This window comes from Xenopus laevis, chromosome 1L (genome assembly GCF_017654675.1).
Source record: "Xenopus laevis strain J_2021 chromosome 1L, Xenopus_laevis_v10.1, whole genome shotgun sequence".
Taxonomy (NCBI): domain Eukaryota; kingdom Metazoa; phylum Chordata; class Amphibia; order Anura; family Pipidae; genus Xenopus; species Xenopus laevis.
This window is the reverse complement of record NC_054371.1, coordinates 91,249,160-91,273,790: the sequence shown is the minus strand read 5'-3', so window position 1 is coordinate 91,273,790 and position 24,631 is coordinate 91,249,160. Positions and strand designations below refer to the sequence as shown.

Genomic DNA, 24,631 nt, shown 5'->3' with positions numbered 1-24,631 from the left:
AAATATGGTGAAAAAAAAGATAAAGTTTATTTATTATTCCAACGTTTCGGTCTTCCTTGAGACCTTTGTCAAGGTAACAACAGAGTGGAAGAAACCATGTGTGGATCACTGATCAGTACTAGTATTCACATAGCTAAACTCTGTAGACATTTTATTGTAAATGCAGTAATATTTGTATACAAAAATAAAATGATGTAACTTAAAGTGTGATAGTCACAAATTAAAAACACAACACATATCAAAGAGCCATAACCAATAAAATATACTGGCAGAGAAATGACTATCTTTGCCAGTATATTTTATTAATATTCCTTCTTTTACAATACCATGTCTATAGCCTTTAGCTATATGAACACTAGTAAGTACCATTCAGGGAGATTAGACGCGGCGATTAGTCGCCTGGCCACTAATCTCCCTGAAATAGCTGCATTCACTTAAATAGCTGCATTCACTTACTGGAGAAAAAGCCTGGATGCACACTGCAGAAAAGTCAAATACAATATCATGTAAAGCAAGGCACTCACAGGACTTAAAATATGGTGAAAAAAAAGATAAAGTTTATTTATTATTCCAACGTTTCGGTTTTCTATGAGACCTTTGTCAAGGTAACAACAGAGTGGAAGAAACCATGTGTGGATCACTGATCAGTACTAGTATTCACATAGCTAAACTCTGTAGACATTTTATTGTAAATGCAGTAATATTTGTATACAAAAATAAAATGATGTAACTTAAAGTGTGATAGTCACAAATTAAAAACACAACACATATCAAAGAGCCATAACCAATAAAATATACTGGCAGAGAAATGACTATCTTTGCCAGTATATTTTATTAATATTCCTTCTTTTACAATACCATGTCTATAGCCTTTAGCTATATGAACACTAGTAAATCCACACGTTTTCTTATTACACACATTATATATATATTACACACATTATATAATTATATATATATATATATTATAATATATATATATATATATATATATATATATATATATATATATATATATATATATATATATATATATATATATATATATATATATAATATATATATATATATATATAGTAATTGGATAGGGACCCGCACTCCAATGTTTCGTGAAAAAAAGATTTTTATTTCAACTTGTGCATCCAACGTTTCGGCCCATGCCTGGGCCTTTATCAAGGATCCTTGATAAAGGCCCAGGCATGGGCCGAAACGTTGGATGCCCACATATATGAGACCGCAGGGACACTTTATGATATAAATAATGTATTCGGAAGCGCAAGTCACTTTATGTTTGATAAGCTTGCCTGAGTGTGGGTGGGCGAAGGTGGGACCAGTCAGAAGGTGGGACCTGTCAAAAGTTGTCTCCAGGTAGTGCAATCCATACATCGATAGGAGCCAGTCCTTGGATAAGGGTTGGTAGCAATGTCTGGGGTCGGTGTTCACAAGATGATCTCTGAGGTTCAATCCCCTTTTGTAGGCTACTCTGAGGGGTAGCTTGAATGTCTTTTTGAATAATCGACCAATGGTTGCGAATGGCTTGTGTGAATGAACAGGTACCGGGTGAGTAAGTGGTAAGAAAAGTAAGTCGATCTTCATTATTTGTTGGCATGGGGTTGTCCGTAGAGACCAGGAGATCATTCTGTGTATGATGTTTGGCCCTTGCTCGGCTGTCTAGTAGTTAATGGAGACGGTATCCACGTTGCTGGAATTGAGCAATGAGTTCCTCGAGTTGGTCATTGAGCCGTACTGGGTCAGAGTTGTTGCAGATAATACGAATCATTTGTGAGTATGGCATACTCCTCAGAAGAAGATGTGGCTGTTGACAGGAAGCATGATGAAATAAAAAGTGTTTGTCAGTCTTTTTGCGGTAGATGGTGGTATGCAGGGTATGTGTAGGTATAGGTTGACAGTTCTTAAGCTTGATGAGAAGGTCCCCTGTGTCTATCACACGCGATCAAACCCGTAATTTCTAATGGCCCATCAAACCTGTAATTCCTTACCCGCTCCGAGACTTTGTACCTGACTAGCTTATTGTTAATATTTACAGAGATAGTCCATTAAGGACTAAGTACTATTACCAGAGGGCTGTCCATTTATATGGAAGCCAGCAATCTCCATTTTCCTGTGACTGAATTTCAACGAACAGACCCCGATGACATCTCTCCATGCCTCTATTTAAACCAAATCGGACACCCTAGTGACTCGCAGTCTTTGCCAAAACAGCGACTCGTTTCGCTCTGAACGTCTGTACATATATTTCCTGACTGAATCCCACTATTACTGGATTTGGACACTTTTATTACGGTAATAAGCACTGGATACATTATTGCAAGAACACTGTTACTGTGTTTTCATTCTAAATCTGCTGATGTATTGCGTGTAATACTTTCTTTTCTGTATTATTATCTGCCCACTAGGTTGTGCAATTTATATTTTGTTTCTTCATCTTACTGGGTATATTGATTTAATTAAGTTAGTGTCTCCCTATATTGAAGTACTATGACATCACCACTTTCCCTTTCCCACCACTGGGGCTTTTTAACCCTTTGCCTGCCACGCACATACACCATACATGCTGGCATGCAAAGGTCTTATCTGCCAAGAATGTACAATGTACGTTCTTGCGTATTTGTTTCTTGCGTATCGGTTTCCCTCTGCATTGTTGGCGTTAGCTGCCTCTGCAGAGGGTCGGGAGTCTTAACAGCCCCCTAGGCAACGAGGCTGAGGGGCTGTTGTGTCAGTCCTGCGACGTGATCGTCACAGGGCCGACCAGGCTTCCTCCTTCATGCATGCTCTCCCAACACCACCTACCGACTTCCTGCTGCTGGACTCTGCACGTGGCGATTCTTCAGGGGCGCCTCCAGCCGTTCCTCCTGCTTCAAAAAAGGTAAGTGGCCTTTATTTACACACTTGCACACACTTACACTAATTTGCATACATTTATACACATTTACCCACACTTACATACATTTACACACTCATACAACACAACTTTTAGTAAAGATTGCTTTTTTATAATTTTTTTGGTATTTTGCACACTTGTATGCAATTTATTACACACTGTCACATAAGTTTTAGACTTGTACACACCTGTATACACAAATACTTGTTTTTTTTGGTATTTATTTTATCCTTTTGTCTTTTTTTGTTCCCCCTTAAATCAGTTTATTTTATTAGCGTGACAGCTAGATGATGTATTTGAACTACTAATTATTGTGTTAGATCAATTATTTTGTTATTTCATTGATTTTCAAATTTTGCATTTTTATCCCTACTTATTGCCTTTTTTAGCGTAGCTTTGCAGTTTGGAACTTGGTACAGGTATAGGATCCCTTATACGGAAACCCGATATCCAGAAATCTCCGAATTACGGAATGGCCATCTCCCATAGACTCCATTTTATTCAAATAATCAAAATTTTTAAAAATTATTTCCTTTTTCTCTGTAATAATAAAACAATAGCTTGTACTTGATCTCAACTAAGATATAATTAATCCTTATTGGAAGCAAAACCAGCCTATTGGGTTTATTTAATATTTAAATGAATTTCTAGTAGACTTAAGACATGAAGACCCAAATTACGGAAAGATCCGTTATCTGGAAAACCCCAGGTCCCGAGCATTCTGGATAACAAGTCCCATACCTGTAGTAGAAAGGTAGCTTTACCAGTATTAGATTAGTAGGAATATGTACTTTCCAAAAATATATGGTTTTCTGGGGGTCTTTGTAGGGGGTGTTGCAGCACGTAATGCACAGGGGGTTTTGGTCACAGAAAGCAAATTGGCAGCCGAGAAAATTCATATGTGCTATTTTCATTTGGGGTCTACACATGCCCACCTGCTTTGGTATATCTATGCATATTGGGCATCAAACTGCTCAATAGATCCTTGGCTCCACTCCAGACAATGGGGACTCACACCCAGTCTGTATAGTATGAGTAGGATTATAAGCAGTTTCTTGGAAGTTTCCATTTCATCGCTATGGCAGCTTTGTCAAAAGCAGTGTAACAGTTTGTGAGTGAGCAGAGACTACTCATGAGTGAAGTTTTCACATATGGATTAATCTGGTAAAACAGCTGAATGTCCGACTGGCAGATGGAGTTCAGCAGTACAGTCTTGTTGAAAGATTCTGAACACACTAAGTAAAATACTGTTTTTCTAATTATATTATTGTATGACATGCACCTTGCTGGGCAAGGAACTCCGCAGTTCAGATTTGACAGTATTAATTATACAATGTCCCTAATTAGTGATGGACAAATCTGTGCCTTGAAATTTTCAAAACAGCAAAAATTCGCAAAATGCAATGGGCGTCAAAATAATTCTGACCCGTGTCAATTTTGACGCGAGCTACTACATGCAACTATTTGGGCCAAATGCATTAAAGTCAATGGGCGTCTGAATAATTTTAATGTGTGTGTCGATTTTACTAGCGCCAATTTTCCATTTTGATGCAGCAGAATTTTTGACGGCCCATCACTAACCCTAATCACCAAGGCTACACATTGTACTACATAGACTTTAGGGGTCATTTATGACTACAGTTGCCATGTTTTTCACCACATTGCAGTTGAGATGACAGAGATGTCTTCCAGGCCCCTAAAATGTCTAGTTTTTGACTTGTTTTACCAATATTTATTTAAACTGTATATGAATTAGGGCCTTATTGGGCCCCTATACCTCCTGGCCCACCCTGCACCCGCAAGGTCTACTTCCTCTGTAGTTACCCCCCTGCTACTGCTTTATTACAACATGGCAGGTAGGTGTGGCCTGTCCCATTATTGGTCTCAGCTTAGACAGGAAGAGGGAAACAGAAACAGGAGTGAATCATAAGACAATGGCAAAGCAGCAGGAATGCCCTTAACCAAAATGGCCACACAAGCAGGTTACTACAATAAGAATAGCTATATCACCTAAAATGATCATATTAATGTTTTGCATACTTTTCTTTCTCTACAATCATTATAAGTGCAGCATTATATTTCTAAAATGTTTTAAAAACTTCCAATTATGAACCTGTAGTGTTTAACAGCAGCCCTTTTAGGAAATGTTTGCCAGATACTATGGGGCAAATTCACTAAGCGCCGAAGAGCCGAACCCTAGCGTTAATTCGCTAGCGTTTGGCATTTTCGTTACTGCGCAAATTAGCGAAACTACGCCAGCGTTCGTTAGTGAGTGTTACTCCGCACCCTTATGCCAGGCGAATTTTCGCTAGCGATGTAACTACGCAAATTCACTAACTTGCGCAGTGTACTGAACGCTACCTTTTACGCTAGACTTCCTTCGCCACCTCAGACCTGGCAAAGGGCAAAAGAGTAGATAGGGATTGTTTCAAAAAAAGTTAAAATTTTTTCTAAGTCCCAAAAAACGCTGGCGTGTTTTCTACATGATGGGTGATAGGCTGAAAAAGATCGAAATTTTTTTTGGGGCTCCCCTCCTTCCCCCCTACATTTCCTGACTCATGGCAACTTACCTAGACAGTGGGAACATGTGTAGGGCAAAATAAAAATTTTATTTGCTGATTTGAAGGTTTTCTAGGCATTTGTAGTGCTGATACGTATTCCTCCATTGAAATTTGAATTTCGCGCCGTATGCAAATTAGCCTTCGCTAGCGTAACTTTGCTTTACATAGCGAATCAACGCTAGCGCAACTTCGCAACCTTACGCTACCCCTGTGCGCAACTTCGGATTTTAGTGAATTTGCGGAGCGCTGGCGAAACTACGCCTGGCGAAGTGTGGCGAAGTTGCGCCTGACACAACTTCGCATCTTAGTGAATTTGCCCCTATGCCTTTAGGGAAGATGCAGCCATGTGGAGCAGAGCTGGCAACTTCTCATCTTGTTTGTTATATGGCAATAAGCCTTGTTCTTATTGGTTCAGGAAAGTGACTGACAGTATTGCTTCACAGAATGGTTATCTGTTTTGTGAAACAAAACTTTCATTTTGTGGAAGGAATGAATCCTGTACTATAAAATTTTGCTTTCTGTCACAAATATCTACTTTGTCATTCAAATCTAGCTTGACATGCACTAGTTAGTTACACTATTATATATTATGTCCAAGTTTTTTTTTACATATTTCATTCTGTAAGTAACTTTGCACATAAGTGTGTCCATTACATGGAGGTTATACATTTGTGAGACAGATTGCTTGTTAAAATGTACAGAATGGAGTTTGTGATATAATGACATCCTTTTGTGCACTAACCAGATTTTGTTTTCATTCTTTAATAGAAATGAGTCTTTTGTATATTTTTGTTATCTGTGTATGGTCACAAATACTTGAGAGACATTAATTTTGTGTATTAGGGATAGTTTTGTATACAGAATGTATTTGGGACAAACGACACCCCATACCTATACGCCACATACTTACCGGGCTTTCAGATTTAGGGTGTTTTATCTTGGTATGTATTGATATGTGGGAGATAGGATGCTTCAGAGTTGGAGTACTGAGGTGATTTTCGGAAATGTCAAAAAAAATTGCCAAATGTACAAAAGCTTTTCGGCTTAGTACTTTGGAGTAGAAAGGCATGCATACCCATTTTAGATTTGTCGGAATGTGTACTTTCCAAAAAGATATGGTTTTCTGGGGTGAACAAACATTTTTGTATGATTGCCTCTTCAAAAATGCTGTAAATGTGTTGATTTTCCAGTATTTGGAATTATAGAACTGATCACTCATATGGGGGGGGTCTTCTTTCTGGGGCCCCTATACGCCACATACTTAAGGTATACCTATGCATATTGGGCATCAAACTGTTCATCGGACCCCGGCCTTTCAGATTTTATCTTTTTATCTTGGTATGTAATGATTTGTGGGAGATACGATGCTTCAGAGTTGGAATATTGAGGTGTTGCTTTCATGTTTAGGGGATTTTATCTTGGTACGATGCTGTAGACTGGTTTTACCAAGCACCAGTACATTATTTTAATTACTTTGATACACGTTCAGTTTTTGGTGTTACTGTTCCTTTAAGTGTCACGCAAGCACAACACTGATTTACATGGGAGAACAACCAGTTATCCCTGTGACCTGACTATTGGTAAAAGCTGGATTACTTATGTCCGTACAACAAAGCACCAAACATACAAAATATGGAAAGATTTCATGCCCCTGCTCTTTATCTTAAGCCATAATATCTATAATATCTTGTTTCGTGATGCTGCTCATCTACTAAGGGAAGTTTTTGCAAGTCAGTGTTTTCAACATCAAATGTCCCCGGTGGGATTCTTGTAAACATCACCGATAATTGCCTGTAACCACTAATGTTACAGTCTATTTTAGCCCATCCTGCTGTACAACAGTCAGGTGTAGAATAAAGGTGATGTGTGGATCAGGGATATTGTTAAGGAGCATATAATCAGTACAGTACATACAAACCAAAAATGTATTTTGCTTCAGTCTTTTTGTTTCTATTTTCCATAAACGCTTGAATATATTACATCCAGTATCTTTTAGATTGCAATCACTTTTGAGCAATGCCCTTTCAGCTTTTTTGGTTATTGATTTAATTTTGTATGTAAATCTGTATGTTTAATGTATACACCCATTTATTTTATTTACTTACAGGACAAGGGAATATATTGGCACTTTATACATATGATTTATTTCAATAATAATCTTGCATGTTATTTGAGCTCTCTACCTATAGGGACAGCCATGTATCTTATAAAATAAATGTTGGTTATCTGTAAGTATAACATATATAAATTATCACATAAGCATACAAAGGTTGCGTATCACAAACCCTGTATGATGGAAATTTGCTCATGCCCTCCTATAGAACTTGAAGAAGAAGAAAGAAAGATGAAGTCAGTGGGGAAGGGGGTGCCAAAAGTTAGGCACAACAAAGTGATTGTATTCACTTAACTGATACCCAAAGCTGCTGCTCCTGTTAGCAGAAAACTGCATCAGACTGGGTTCCCACCCTGCCCCGAACACCACAGAGCCATTCTCTTTTCTGCTTTGCCCTTCTTCGCTACCCAGGGGCCAAAGTTTGCATAGTTAAGTGATAAGGACAGTTTTTTCGTTAAAGGGGACCTGTCACCTGTAGGATTAGTCAAATATTGATTTCAGTCATATAGATACAGATTGGCGATTCAAATTTGTAAGCATTTATAAACAAATACCTATTCCCAACATATGCACCGTTATATTTATGGATGTTTAATTAATGTAAAAATTTAAAAAAGATATTTTAGTTTCACGTTTAATTAAGTGGCTGTTTTTATACAGTTTTTATGTCTGGGTGACAGAACCCCTTTAAAGTTTGGCTTTTTTTTACTACTGCACAGGTGCACCCAAGCGAAGAATGAAGAAGCAGGAAGAGGATTGCTCTGTGGTGCTCTCTGAGTAGAACCCCAAGCCAGTGAAGTCTTCTGGGCACTGCCCCAGGCTATCAGATAAGTGAATACAATTACTGGAGGGTGCCTAATTTTTTACACCCCCAGTGAGTTCACCTTTTATTTTCCTTAAACATCCAGCAAGTTCAAACTGCTTCCATAAGAGAATATGGCTGGCAAACCAAAGACAACAGATGCCTAATATGAATCTCTTCTTTCTTCTTCATTACATTTATGTTAAAAGTCTATATTGAATTATGGATAGAAACAATTATTTCCATAAATCAAAAAATAGCAAAATCGTACATTTTAAAAGAGAAGTGGATAAATGCACCACAGTAACTGTTTCATATATTTACAGCCATCCTACAAGGAGTTAAACAGCACATAAAAAACAAACCTCTTGCTGTGTTCCAAACTGTTGATTTATCTTCTGGGCAAAGTGCAAAATGACTTTTCCAGTGCTGCCTCTACCATACCAAGGTTTTATTTACATTTCCACTCAGATTAAAATCAAGACCTTCTTATGTGAGTAAAGCGTTTTCAGTATTTATTAATAAGTTGCTCATTTAAACATTATAAAGTTACACAGAAAGCCAACTTTTTTTATAGGTTAAAAATAAAAGGGGTAGTGCACAGCTAGTCCCAGGCAGTCTCTCTGTATGAGTACTAATCTTTGTCAAGAATAAATCAAGCACATTATCTAGGTTGAACTAAACCTAAACTTTTCATTTTAATTTCAATAAAATTTTAAATGCAAATATATTTTTAAACATGCATTGCTAAAACTGCTCATAAGTTACTAGCCTGTTTTATTGAAGCTACAATTAAAAGGGCCTTAACACCATAAATTGAAAATAGCATCTAACTCATAAGGATCAAACATAGAGTAGCTTCAATTTCCAAGTTTAACTCAAGAAACTCAGCTTTTGTGCATCCTTAGAAGGGCAGGACTGATATACATTACTGCTCTAAGATGACAACTTGAATTAAATGTATGTATTTGCTTTAATGTATGCGCTATATGCCGATGTGTTAACAGCAGTTAATTTTCTAGTACTTGTGGGTTATGTATATTGGATTGCTCTATAGTGCAATGTTAGGGTTAATGTGTTTTATGGGCGTGGGTTTGTACATCTTTTAAGGGCTATTGGAAGTGGGTTGCATTTAGCTTCTAAGGAAGTGGCAGGTAGCCACGAAACGCGTTAAGCGTTCAGCCCACGGGATGGTTTGAGGCATGTGTTTGTGACTTTTAAAGATAATGTAATAAATTTCACATTTTAATTCTACGAATATTGGCTTCCCCTGTGTTCCATTCTTATGGAATTGTTCGCTGTAAATTGACTGTTGGTATCACAGTGGATGTGAAGCACGTTGAAATCAAGCGAAGACCGGTAAGTGCTCCCACTACTATGCATATTGATCAAAAATAACAAAGGCATAGATTTTTAATGATTAAAACAATGAGAGTAGTTCAGTACAATCCCTATTAATTGAGCTCACTTTGAACAAAAGGCATACTACTCCTTTGAGTAGGAGTCCCCTTGACTAAACATCAACCATATACGAAAAACTTAAATTTTTTCCCTTTACATGTTCCTGTAAATGTGGCCATATGCACTGCAACCCCACACAGCATTCAACCAATTAGCCCTAAGACATGAGCGGCTAAAATCCAATGTTAAAGCACTTTAACCTGCCTGAAATGGCAAGTTGTTTAGCTTTCTGTTGTAGAATTGCCTATATTGCATGCAAGTTAAAGCATTTTATGTAGGCTCTGTGGGGGGGGGGGAGGTTGGGAAGAAGCTAATACTTTTGTTCTGAAGTGTCGGTCACCTATAAACAAACCCCACCCCTGTAGCTGTAGTACTTTAATTTGTACCTTGTGTTCTATGTCTGTAGTTCTGCCCTCCTTCCCTGAGAGAGCTTAGCCTACCCAGTGGGGGAGGAGCTACAGGGAGAAGCAGATCAGGAAACCCGTGCAGGCATTGTGAAATGTTACACATTCTGGTTGAAAATTTAGCTAGTTCATAGATAGTTCTTCATTTAACTGTTTAGTATGAATGATTAATATTATTGAAGTTACTGAAAAAATAGCATGGAACCTGCTAAAAACTGTTTGAATCTAGTGCTCACAGTTCCATATGTTCACACCGCATCTGTAGTGGGCTGGTGGGTAAGAATTAATAAAATATGTTGTTGAATGGGTAATCGTACTGGAACAAATAGAATAGTGGGGCTGAAAATATTAATGCTACTGGGAGTATATGCTAAACTCCTAAAGGGGTTAACCCAGTCTCTGCTAAAGTTATGGCAATTAGCAAATAAGAGAGAATATATATATATATATATATATATATATATACACACACACACAATATCAAAACAGGGGGGTTGTGGGAGCACTCTAAAGGCTTTAAAGTATATATAATATATAAGTATAATAAATGCTATTGCATATGTACCCAAATAGGGGTTATTTTGTTACAAAGTTATGATCATAAAATTGATAAGCCACCATACCACGTCAAGGTAAATATATATATTTGTATTTTCTTCCAGAAAAGGTGGCAACCAATGTTCCCTCTAATTACTTCTCGGCTATATGCACACATTTTGAAATTGTTTTCACACACCCGGTATGTGTATTATGTGCTGTAAGACCACCTAACAGCAGGGAAACCAAAGTACACATTCTGCCTAATCCAAAATGGGTAAATCCATTTTTCTACTGCAAACTACCAAACTGCAAAGCTATGCTGAACATAAAGGTTTTTATGAAATTTCTGAAAATCATCACAAAGCTTGCATTTTCCTCATTATTAACCCCACATTTCGTAAAGAACCAACATAAACCATTGAACACCAGGGGTCTACTGAACAGTTTGATGCCCAATATGCATTGATTAACCAAGCTTTGTGGTGTACAAAGGCACCCAAATGGATATATAGCTGACAAAATTTCCATGGGCAAAAGTAACAGTGCTAAAAGCCCAGTGTATCAGCAATAAGAAACACAGACATAATATTTTGGCCAAATAATTTGCAATAAAATAGTTAAAATGCAATAAAATGGCTAAAATAAGGAATGCACCGAATCCACTATTTCGGATTTGGCCAAACCCCTGAATCCTTTGCGAAAGATTCCGAATACCGAACCAAATCCTAATATGCATATGCAAATTAGGGGTGGTATGGAGAAAACACTTCCTTTTTACTTCCTTGTTTTGTGACAAAAAATCACGAGATTTCCTTTTGCATATGCAAATTAGGATTCGAATTCGGTTCGGCCGGGCAGAAGGATTCGGTGCATCCCTAGCTAAAATGCACCAAAACGGTAATATAATTACTGAAATAACATACGAAAGGTATTGATGACAGTAATGACAATAAAAAAAATTCAAAGAACTCCGGATGCAGTAAGAAAAAAAATGTGTGTGTAGGTGTCTGTACACTTTGCAAATGGCACGTTGTGTGTATGTGTGTGCACGCAAGTATGCAGGGCCATATTTACACAGCAAGCGCCCCTAGGCCCGCTGCTGTTTGTCGCCCCAGTCCCCTCCCTTTTATTTGCACAAATTTTCATTGGGACCGGAACAATGGGGATTGGCGCACGGGAAATGTATCTATTGTAACTATTGTAACTATTGTAATTACTATTGTAATCCCCAGTGTTTCTGAACCAATGTGGGTGTGGTTGGGCAGCAAGCAAGTATGTGCAAGTGCTGTGAATGTGTGAACCCCCAATCCCTAAATGTAGTTTTCATGTGTCTACTGCCTTTATTGCATCACAGGGGCTACTTGTTCCCCCCTTCTGCTCATTGCCTAGGGCAGTGATCCCCAACCAGTGGTTGGACAAACTGTGACAACTGTGACAAAAGTTTCAGATCCAAATTGGATTTGTAAAATTAAAAAAAAAAAAAAAAAATCATTGACATACTATGGTACTACTGAATGAGGAACATTGCGATCTTAGCAAATAACCTAGAAAAAATCTACAGGAACATCTATAGGTATAGTACTGCATGGTATACATCTTCTGTAATTTTGTTAGTAAAATTGATCATTCTTATATATTTTGAAGACTTTTAGTTTCTACTTGGATAGCTGGGAGGAAAACAAACCAGATTCTTAGCATTTGCCAGTAAAGAAGGTGTGAGAATGAAAGTTAGTTGCCCACATTTCAAAGATGTTCCTGTTTAAATTTCATCTGGCAAAGTTTTTATAGTCATGGAAGGACAATTGCTATGTCCACTTTTTTCATAGAAAAAAGCACATTTAAAAAAAAATACATTCCTACATAATATATACTTGTGTAAAACGTTTAGGACTTCTTTTATACTATAGACATCAGACAGATGCTGCAAGAAATGTATTCAAATTTGTATACAGTGTAGTTCTCTCTAATGACAGGAATATCAAGAATTTGCAGTTACCTGCATCTTTTCTGCAGCATAGCAATAATAAAATATTTGGTATCTACTAATCTCATCTCTAAAACAGTCTCTAGTATTTGCTCAAACAAGACCAATCATTCTTGTTCTGGCTTTGTGGATCTTCGATATCACCAATGCTGTGCACAAGCACCTCATAAGCTACAAATATATTAAACACTATCAGTGTTTACTAAGGAACAGCACAAACTTTCATGTCCCCAAAACTCCTTCATTCATATAATCTTTAGTATTCTATAGTACATGGCTCAGCTCTGCAAGCTCATGACACATGGGCAATTTTCTAGCATTTTGCCAGAAAGACTTTTCCAAGCAGAAAATGATTGACATATTATTATAATGCTAGTAATTATCTTAAACAGGTCATCTCTTTACATGCCACTTCTGCTGCATGTTCCCACTTGATGACTGATGTAAGCCACAGTGGTGGCAGTCTAACTTCATATTTAGTGGTTGCCCTTTGAGGAAATGCTTACATTGAATAGGGAAGAAATAGATGGATCTGAGCTTGAATACTCTGATGTGCATAATGTAGTCATGTAACCACTGGATTTGTACAGTTCTAGGGGTGAACATGCCTCCCCAACTGGTGAGGCTGGCATCTGCTGAAATACCTAGCCAGTCTTGAAGAGAACAGACCCTATCCAGCACAAAGAATTCCTTGTTGGCTGAATCTTGTGTTGCTTTCACTGCTCTCAGAGACTTATTGAGCCTCACTCCCAGAAAGACATATAAATGAGTGGGCTGAAGAGTGCTCTTTGAGTCATGGACTTTCCAATTATGTTACTCTAATATTTGGATGCATAGTCTAGTCTTGGCTAGGGAAGTGGAGTAGAATGCCCTCAGCAACAGATTGTTCAAGAAGTACACACAAGTCTACCGTGTGATGCACCACAGTGGTCATGGCCATGTTCATGGCTAATCAAAAGTGAAGGGCCTAAAAATGAAAGTGATTTCATAGAACAGCAAATTGTAGGTGTTCCTTGTGGATTCATATGTGAAGGTAAGCAATCAATATAGTTGAAGTATCTCCCATTTCTATATTTTCTATACAATATATGTTGGGATGTGTAAACAACTTAAAATTTTAGGTTTGAAAAGACATAGTTTTGTTTGGGAGGTATACAAATATGTAACCAGTATATGCTGTATTAGAATGCATTGATTGAGCTTACCGCTGTACACGATGGGCCCGGGTGCACACTCCCCAGACCTTCTGCAAAGGGAGCAAACACCAGGAAACATCAAAAAGAGGCTGGCACATGCCTATGACTAAGTGTCCCTGGTAGACACAAAACGTGTCAGGCCTTGGTTCTTAATTATGGAGAATAAAATGTAAGCCTTTTAACCTTTTACAATCTGACTCCAGCTTTACTTCTTTGTGGGTCCAGGCTTGTGCCAGCCTATTTTTTGATGTTTCCTTATGTTTGGGAGGTATTGGAGCAAAGGTATTTTAAAGGAGCATGCTCTTCATTTAAAACAAAGGGAAGTTTTTCCCTATACACAAAAAGTAATGAATTTATAAGCAATGAAAGACACCTGACGGAAGGCAAACTTAGGACAAAAGAATGGATGTCCTCTACCCTTTCAATGAGCCTTACAAAATAATGGCCATGAATACAATACAATACAATTAAGAAATAAACATTGGATGGGGCATTTTTATGGAAATGTATATGGGAAAAACAGATGTAAAACTATACCATATTATAAAATATATTTAACTGCACTGCAACTGTACCTGGACAGACATTTTTATAGTATTGTGTGCTCTACTGTGCTTTTCACACAGCTTTGCCCATTATTATTAACAGAAAATATTTTTTTATCGCTCCACTTTGGCTGTGTACATTTCTAGGCAAACTTCATTTTTCTGCAATAAATCTTATTACTATTAGCCCCTGGCATATAGTCTTGTGTCCTAGATGCATAAAGCCTTGTCAAGAAGATTGTTTGTAACATTTTCTGAAGTTGTGGTAGGGAAGAATAATGGATATATACAGTGCCTATAAAAAGTATTTCCCCCTTAGGCGCTTTTGTTTTTTTAACTTATGTTCAGATTCTACTGTGTCATTTAAAAACAGCAATGTTAAAATACCCATGATCTCCATGCAACCTGAAGAAGCTTGAGCAGTTTTTGGCGCTTCATCATTCTCCTTTGAATGGCTGCTGAGATTTGCTCACATAGTGGGTCACCCAAGATGTTGTGCCTCCGGGGGCCTGAATTTACACCACTGGCATCAGGTTTTCCTCCAGGATTTTTCTATATTTTGTATACCTTCCAAATTTCCTGTGTTTTGCGGGATAGTTTGAGTATGACAGCTCAGCACACAGTTACTGAAATGTCCCAACATTCTCTTTGTATCTTTTTCTAGCTGTTTAGTGCAGGAAATCAAAGTTTCTGAAACTTAATTAAATAAGAGGCTCTTGGCAAGGAGTCCAGAACACTCAGCCCCTGCCCTTTGATACATCTGTAACAATTTAAGATAAGCAAAGATACAATTATAACTATTTAAAGGAACCGTAACACCAAAACAATTAAAGCATTTTAAAGTAATGAACATATAATATACTGTTAGCATGCACTGGGAAAAGCTGTGCGTTTGCTTCAGAAAGAATACTATTGGGAGAAGCCATTTAAACTGGAAAAAATGAGAAAAGGCACAGGTTACATAGCAGATAACAGATAAAATGCTATTGTATTGGGCAGGGCTTATCAGTTATCTGCTTTGTAACCAGTGCCTTTTTTCCTTTTTCAGCTTTGAATGGCTGCCCCCATGGCTACACAGCAGCTTGTTTATATTAACTACAGTAGTCTTTTTAAAGCAGTTTTACCAGTGCAGGTAACACTACATCATATTTTAAATACTTTAAATTTCAGTTTTTGGTCTTTTACTTTACTGTTTACTGTTCTTTTAAGATAAGCAGGTCTCTTGGGAGAACGGAGGCTTACAGCTTAAAGGGCAATTCACCTTCATTAGTAAAATTTCCAGAAATGTGTTCAAACTTTCATAACCTGCCAAATTTTGTAAAATAGACATGGTATTTAGGGGGTGTGGCCATAAAATGTGTGGCTTATGTTTTTGTCCCTCTGAAATGTTGGGAGGTATGATTTTGTAGCATATATTTTACCCTCACAAGCCTTTCAGAACCTACTGTAGAGAAGCATTCCCACAGCATACTGTAGCTCCCAACATATAAAAGTTGGAAAGAGGGACAAAAAGTTGGTAGTTTATGTAAAGTCTGGACACATTTCTAGTTTTGCTAATGAAGATGTATTGCTCTTTAATTTGCATGAGTCTTCCAAGAGACCTGCTAATCTTAAAGGGATACTGTCGTGGGAAAACATGTTTTATTCAAATTGCACAATTAATAGTGCAATTCTGCACTGAAATCCATTTTATTTAAAAGAGTAAAAAGATTTTTTTTATATTTCATTTTTAAATTTGGTATGGGGCTAGACATGAAGTTAATTTTCCATATGCCCCAAACCATGTGACTTGTAAGCTGATAAACTTCAGTCACTTTACTGCTACACTGAAAGTTGGAGTGATAACTCCCCCTCCCTTTGCTCCGCAGCAGCCCATCAGCAGCCAATCAACAGAACAATGGGCAGCTAAGGGTAAGGGCAAACCTGGAGATTCGGGTAGATTTAGTCCCCCGGCGACTAATTGCCTCTTCTTTGGGACGACTAATTTCACCGAACTGCTTTCCTGTGTCTTCCGCCAGTTTTAATGAAAAAATGCCTGCGCCAATGCACTCGCGTCGCTTCGATTTCCGAAGTTTACTAGTGAGGAAACTCTGGGCGACTTTGTAAATTGAAGCGCCACGAGTGCATTTGCGCTGTCGTTTTTCATTAAAGCCGGGCGGAAGACACAGGGATTAGTCACCCCAAAGAAGAGGCGATTAGTCGCTGGGCGACTACATCTCTCCGAATCTCCAGGTGTGCCCTTACCCTAAGCAGTTAGCAGCTACTTGACACCTCTGCTGAAGGATTGGTTTGCATTTCCTGCTTGGACCATCTGGAGAACTGAATCTGCAGAAGTCAGAGGGAGAAAAGCAAAGGGGAACAAGAATGCATACATTCTCTTATCTTGGCCACAAAGGCTTGTAACTCCTTAGTATTCATCTCATGGTGGCCTCCCTCACTAATCCAATTCTTGCACAGTCACTCACTTTAAGGGTCTGGCCATACAAGCAGATTCGGGGAGATTAGTTGCCCTGGGGACAAATCTGCCTTAACCCTGCTCTCCGCCAGCTAAAATGAAAATCGCCTGGGGAAAGGCACACACGGCTCTTCGTTTTACCGAAGTCGCCCAAAGTTGCCTCACGAGGAAACTTTGGGCGACTTCGGAAATTGAAGTGCCGCAAGTGCATTGCCGCAGGCGATTTTCATTTTAGCCGGCGGAGGGCAGGGGGAAGACAGTTCAGGGAGATTGTCGCCCCGAAGAAAAGGAGATTTGTCACTGGGGCGACTAATCTCCCCGAATCTGCCCGTGTGGCCAGACCCTTTTTTGGAGGGCATGGTCTTGGCAGATTTACTCTTTCAATTCTTTTCATTCCTTGCTCCAATGGATATTCATGTCCATTCATGGTCTCTTTGTTGTAGGTTATGCTACACTACTGACCAGAATTTGGACCTTCCAGATACACATGTATTTGGACAATCACTCCAAAACTCTTGGCTACATATAGCCGATTTCCATTTCACTTTAATTATGTGCCTTTGGAAAAAAAATTGGCTGAACCACAGATGATTTAGGTGTGTCCTATAGGAGTGTATGCTTATGCAATCATTTATTTTGTGTTTTTATATTGCAGAGATATGTTTTCACTTTGACATGAGTTTATTTCTGCTGATTAATCAAACAAATATTGACTGCGATTCGATATTCTATGACAAAATTCTATTCCATGACATTTCGGTTTTCTCCATACTTCATGGATGCACTTCCATGAACAATGACCTGTTCACCTAAGACAAACAGTTCAGTGAGACTGCTGAGAACTGTATACTTACAGTTTGCAGTACATTTCTCTATACATTTCACAGCAGCATCTCAGGAATGTCAGTAACTAATGTATTCATTTTCAAAGTTGACTTTAATAAGGCAGAGAGCACACAGAGAATTGGCTCTGTTGGCCCAGCTCCTTTTCTGCACTTAAAGGAGAACTGAACCACCCCTTAACTGCCTGGCATTGACCCCCTTCCCTCTCCCTATACGCAATGTGCATTAGTAAAAAAAAAAAAATACCTGACCCTAAAATACAGAGCAACCCAGCAAAGCTCCAGGTCACCATCTTCCACCTCTTTGTATTCTTTCGAAACTCAACGCCCATTTGAGCATGTGCAGTTGAAGCCGATTCCTGACTTGGCCCAACTAGTCATGCTCCCACAGCATTGGCATTGAGTCCTGAAAGAATACGAAGTGGCGGAAGATGGTGCCCTGGAGCTCTGCGCTGCATTTTAGGGTCAGGTTTTTTGTAAATGGGAAAGATTGTAAATTTTAATATACCTTAAAACCGTGTTTGCCTTAGCAACCAATGCAAATCAGAAGCTGGAAGGGCAAAGTTTAGAATCCACAAGTACTCAAAGTCCCTTTTCATCATGGATTTATACTGCAGTTCCATTAAGGTTGTAAGTGGCTTGCATATTTTTACATGCCAGATGCATAACCTCACATTTATCAACAGTTTTGCCACTTAACAGGCCTACACCACCATTTTGACCAGATCATGTTGCAAGGATGTCAAATATTGGATGGAATGAATTGGTCTCTCTTGTGTCATCTGCAAAAACCAATTGACAACCTGTACCCTGTGGTACCCAATGAAGAACTGTACACCTAGTAGAGAAAGTACCTTTCACAAGCTCAGTTTCCTAACCATGTAAAAACAGGCCTTAGTTTAGAAAGCAGTTGTTTATGTGGCACTGTATCAAAAGCTTTGGCAAAATCCAAGTTTCTACTTGTTTTATTTATAAAAAAAGCAATTATGGTGCCTTGATCTGTCCTTCATAAATCCATGCTGATTACTATAGCTAATGGCATTCTCCAAAACACTCTCTTTAGTGTAAACTTCTGCTTAAAACTAGTTATAACAGCTTTTAGTCCTGCAGATTACCCTTTATTTATGTACACAACACTGACATTCTCAGCCCTTTAAATGAGGAAGAAGCACTCCCATTGGTGACAAAGTGTCCAAAAATACCTTGTAATACAGAACAAAGGGAATCGCCACATATAAAATATTTTACATGCAGTGGTCCAGCTCATAATTCTAAATAGAATTATTTAGAATTTATGAACACTGACTGACTTTTAAGTGTGCTTAGTCTTTATACTGTGTACTTTTCCATAAAGCTCTCACATGAATACATCTACATATTTTATATAAAGATACATCTATATTTTTTCCACACACACATTGTATCTGTAATTATGTGCCCCCTCTGAACAAGTCCATAGTTGGGATAGAGTATTACACTCTACCCCACATCAACGCGTTTCGGTTCTCTCTGAACCGTCGTCAGGATGACTATATATATATATATATATACATACACATACATACACACACACACAATTTATATATATATATATATATATATATATATATATATATATATATATATATATATATATATATATATATATATATATATATACTGAATAAAGACCCTTGATACCCATTGCTTCCCAACAAGCAGGCTCTCAAGAGATAGTGTAGTGAACATTTTTAAATCCCTACCCATGAAGAAATGCACACCCAATCCATTAATCTTCGTGTATAAGGAGGAGGGGCAAAATCCCACTTAGGCTTTCCCAAAGCAGGTTTTCTTGTTTATAAACAAGCCTCACTCTCCCGTCATGAGATTATTAACATATGTTTGACCCAGAGCATTTTTTTTTAAAGACAGCTTAGTCTCACTTTCGAACAATAAACAGAAGGGTGATAACATTTTTGTGCAGAAATAAAGAATTGCCAGTTTCAAGTAAACACCTCAACCTTGCACCTTCTAGCAGATGTTGTCAGGCTTAACCCTGATCTCCAGCAAGCAGCACTTACTTCTGTGAACATGTCTTACATCGCTCCTACATGGCCGAAAGCTTTTTTCGTCTCCACATAAGCCCACTTGTCAGTCCTAATCAGTGTGAACAGGTTAGTCTGCTTTTTGCTTCCACAGTGGCTTTCACGGGAAAGAACTTTTAATCTGTTCCCTTGCACAGGCAGGGCCATGAGAAGTCTCACTGAGCTCCCAGGCATAACTCCCTTGGCTGCGCTCCTAAAAATGCTCTCTCAAGTAAATGGTTGCTTAGCAATATTTGCCTTCCCCTCTGTATATTTGAAATTGGCAACATCTGTCCCTCTGGCAGCTCGTTGACTAGCACGAAGACAACATGGCGAGAAGCTGATACACACAAACACTTCTGTTTTTCAAAAATGCCTCTAGGTCAGCTCAGAAGCCTTTTGATTTTAATAAAAGGATTGTCTTTTTGTGAAGGTGGGGCTGGAGGTGATGAAAGCCTAAGTACCCATGGGACCTCCTTAGTAACCATGCACTGTTGTGATCTTTTTTTCCCTTCACTTGCGCAAAAGCAAACACCTGTTACTTTATCATCTGATAAAATTAAGTCAGATACATTATATGCATCCGATTACATATAATAATTGAATATAAAAAACTGCATTCTCAGAAATGCTGCGATACTTAGAATTATCAAGTTACATGTGCGTGTATTACACTAATCTTGTAAATACATGTACACAGAGCTTCACTATCCACAGTGCCACAGGTGGCAAAAACAGCAAAGGTCATGAAAAAGGATAAACCAACACCACTATTAACAGTAGAAAGTTTGAAAAGGGCAACACCTCCCAAATTAAACCAACTGGATAACTTGCACATGCAAATGTTTTATTTACCTTTGTGTTTTAGTGCACATTTTGAAAACTGCGGGTCACCTAATGAAGCATCCAATGACGCGAAATGTATTAGGAGGGAGGAGCTCAGTGACCATGGAGCGCTTCCTCGGTTTCATAATAAACATACATTTGGTTCCATGGTGTCAAGAACATCCAATTTATGAATGTATATTGACACACACGTATGAGAATTTTCCAAGAAATATTTTGAGACGGGCATTTTACTTGCACTGCCAAATGTTTACAAATTAGGGGTGGGAAGGGGAAATCATTTTTTACTTCCTTGTTTTGTGACAAAAAGTGACGCAATTTCCCTCCCCAGCCCTAATTTGTACATGCAAATTAGAATTCAGATTCGGTTCAGCCAGGCAGAAGGATTCGGCCGAATCGAATCCTGCTGAAAAAGGCCGAATCCTGGCCGAATTCCGGATTCGATGCATCCCTAATATATATATATATATATATATATATATATATATATATATATATATATATATATATATATATATATATATATATATATATATATATATATATATATATATATATATATATATATATATAGGTCAGTCATAGAGGTCACCATAATATACTGAAATTTAATGTCCATGACAAATAGAGTTGCCACTCTGCCTGTTGTTCTGCCCCTGGCTACTTAAGCCCAGTACCCCTTCAAATCTAGCTCCATCTTACCTCTTCTCTACTGGGATGGTCCAGAATGCAAGATCCTCCCCTTTTCATCAATGAACCATTAATTTGCATCACCAGCAAATGTGCGTTCCCAGGACAGGAAAAAAGCCGCCTCTGGTAACTTTAAGAGGTGAATTTCCATTTTTTTTTAAAATGGAAATTCTGCTCTGCTAGTGCAACGAGCACAATATTGCTCACTGCACTAGTGATGTGACCCCCTTGGACCCGATCCAACCATAAAAGTTGAAAGTGTGAAGCAGGAGGGGGGGCGGCATTGGGACTGCTGCCTCAGACAGCAGCAGCCCCTGAAGCGCCGCTGTGCATTCCCAAGAATTGCACAAAGAATATGCAAAGTACTCCATACTTCATGTACCATGGGCCTACTGGCACAGCTTTTTGTGTGTACAGATCATTTATTCTATGCAGACATATGTAGGAATACATGTAGTCTATAAATGGGGGCCTGTCACTCAAATAACAAATAATTCTTTCCTATTGTTAGTCAAGCACTTACACTCTATACATTACTTAGATGTTGTTTCCTTCAGTCTTGGAATTACACAATCACAGGAAGCATGCAGCTGCCATTTAGTAAAACACTTATTGGGGCAAGCTTTTATCATGCAAAAATCTTGTTTATGCTCCAGAATGGGGGATTTGATACCCGAGGCATTGAGGCAGGGCAAAAAATATATGATTGACAGCTGAGATTTTCAAATACCTTTTTTTAAAGGTACAGATGTTTTAATTTAAAAGTCGTGAGGCGACTTCAGGGCAACTTCGGAAAACGAAGTGCCGCGTGTGCATTCCCCCAGGTGATTCTCATTTAAGCCGGCGGAGGGCAGTTGCCGGGCAACTAAATCTCCCCGAATCTCCAGGTGTGCACTTACCCTTACTGCAAGGTTGATGTACCAATGACCCTTCATCTGTTTGCTTATGTTTATACAGGTATGGGAGCTGTTATCCAGAATGCTCAGGAACTGGGGCTTTCTGGATAAAGAATCTTTCTGTAATTTGGATCTTCATACCTTAAGTCTACTAGAAAATCATTTAAACATTAAATAAAACCAATAGACTGGCTTTGCATCCAATAAGTATTAATTATATATTAGTTTGGACTAAGTACAAGGTACTGTTTTATTATTACAGAGAAAAAGGAAATCATTTTTAAAAATGTGCATTATTTGGCTATAGCTGACAGCCTTTCTGTACTTGTATGTGAATAATTTTATGTCCAGCAGAAGAGGAATACAGTTCTACAGTGCAATACATAAAAGAAGATAACAACTGACACCAATATAGTAGGTAATGACAATCAATAAGTTCAGGGATATGCAAGACATGAGTATAGCATGTAGCTGACATGTAGCTAACTTGTAGCTGTATAGCAAGGTTTATGTTAGAAAAATATTACACTTGTGACTAATATTGAGTAGATAATGGACCAGCAAGATATGTATGCTATGTGTAGGCTGATGACAAGGTTACAAACATCAAGCTAACTTATAAGGTTTCACAACATAAAGAAAAAATAAATAAAGTTGTGTTGCTGAGAAAACAAATTAAGTATTCAAAATAAAATAAAATGTTCCCATGAGTTTCAAAACTTGAATATTCAACGAGTTTACAAACGTTTTTACAAGTGTGCCAGTGTTTTCTACATTTCTTTAGAGTAGACTTATAAATGAGACACAGGCAGATAGTATGAGGCAAATCGCATGTTAATCATTAATGCAAGTTACCTGCGTAGGTTCTCATGAAAACCCTGAAAGAGAATTAAATAGTTCTTTGCCCTTGTTACGATGTGCACATAAGAGTGCTGGCGTATTAGCTTGTCTCTGTTTAACCCTCTGGCGAAACAGGGCAAATTGTAAACTGTAATTAGGTTAACTGCAAACACTTCACGGAGAAGATCAATAGGAAGAAGAATAGTGCTCCAACCACCCAACACAGCATAAATAATAATATGTAAATCTTAAAGACTTTCCAATATACAGTAATTACAAATATTCAGTGACTTTAAAATTATTTGAAAATTTTATAGCTACTGAATGCATTCTGTATCTGACCTTGGTATTCTCTACACGGATGGTTCTGACTAGTGAAAATAAGGACTACATAAATAAATAATTTACAGATACTCTCTCTTCTATGGCCAAAACCCCAGTTCCTGCAATACAACATTCCTCTTCACAGTGAATCAGCTGGCTTCAGCATTATTTGTTATAAAATAGTCATATCGAACAATGCAGATAATAGCATGGGGCAGATTTATACCACTTTCAATAGTAAATACATTTTAAAAAAAATTTCTGTTGTAAATAATTAAATTTTCTTTCATTTGGCACATTTTTATTTTTAGGTTTACAATGCCTTTAGACATGCTCAACAACCTGTACATATGGAACAATCTTTATCCTAGGCACCTCCCTAAAACATTTGCTGGGATTTCACCAAAATAAAATGTTGTACCTTTGAATACATTTGCTTTGCCGAGTGCGAGAAATTTGTTTGCACACTAAGAGGTAGATTTATCAAGGGTAGAAGTGAAAATTCGAAATTTGAGTTTATTTTAGTGAAATTCGATTGGAATTTGCGGGTCGATCCCATTCACCAGAGTTTGAAGAATTTGAATTTTTTGAAAAATTTGCATCCTACTGTTACCAGGAGCAGCTTTATGTCGCCCCTGTTGCCCTTAGGCACTAAAGACTGAGGCAAGTTGCTCAACTTGCCTCATAGCAGCAGCGCCCCTGGTAAAAAGGCTTCTGCTTCTTCTCCTTCAATGACTGTATAGTTAAATGGAAAGGTTTGGGCACCCCCTGCAAAATTTTAATGCAAGTTAAAACTACATAGAAGTGTAGGTAGTGATCTATGCAAGAAGAACTGAAAGAAGAGTAGTTGAGTCTTTTGTATTCTTTGGTATACAGAAGGCATTTAAAAGCTGATGTTCTAGAGTGTCCAAACTTTTGCACATACCACAAATACTATTCTATGTTTTAAAGTTTATGACATTTAGGGGGGTATTTATCAAGGGTCGAATTTCGAGGGGTTAAAACCCTTGAAATTCGACATTGAACTGTAATCTCTCGACTTCGAAGTCGAGGGTTTTTTCGCGTATTCAATCGATCGAACAGAAATTGTTCGAATCGAACGATTTTTAGCGATTGATCGAAGGATTTCTATTCGACCAAAAAAAAATTAGAAAAGTGCTGTGGAAG

General features: G+C 38.0%; 1 protein-coding gene across 3 annotated transcripts in view; it reads right to left on the bottom strand.

The window, feature by feature from the left end:
• aff1.L (AF4/FMR2 family member 1 L homeolog) overlaps window positions 1–24,631 on the bottom strand; it is a 107,115-nt gene that overhangs the window by 48,094 nt on the left and 34,390 nt on the right. Inside the window, exon 1 of one of the 3 annotated variants that reach the window (XM_041591245.1) lies at window positions 19,866–20,059. The exons of the other annotated variants lie outside the window; for them this stretch is intronic. Coding sequence (XP_041447179.1) covers window positions 19,866–19,877 — 12 coding nt within the window. The 5' untranslated portion in view covers window positions 19,878–20,059. Of the gene's footprint in view, window positions 1–19,865; window positions 20,060–24,631 lie in introns of those variants that run through there. 3 annotated transcript variants of the gene reach the window in all.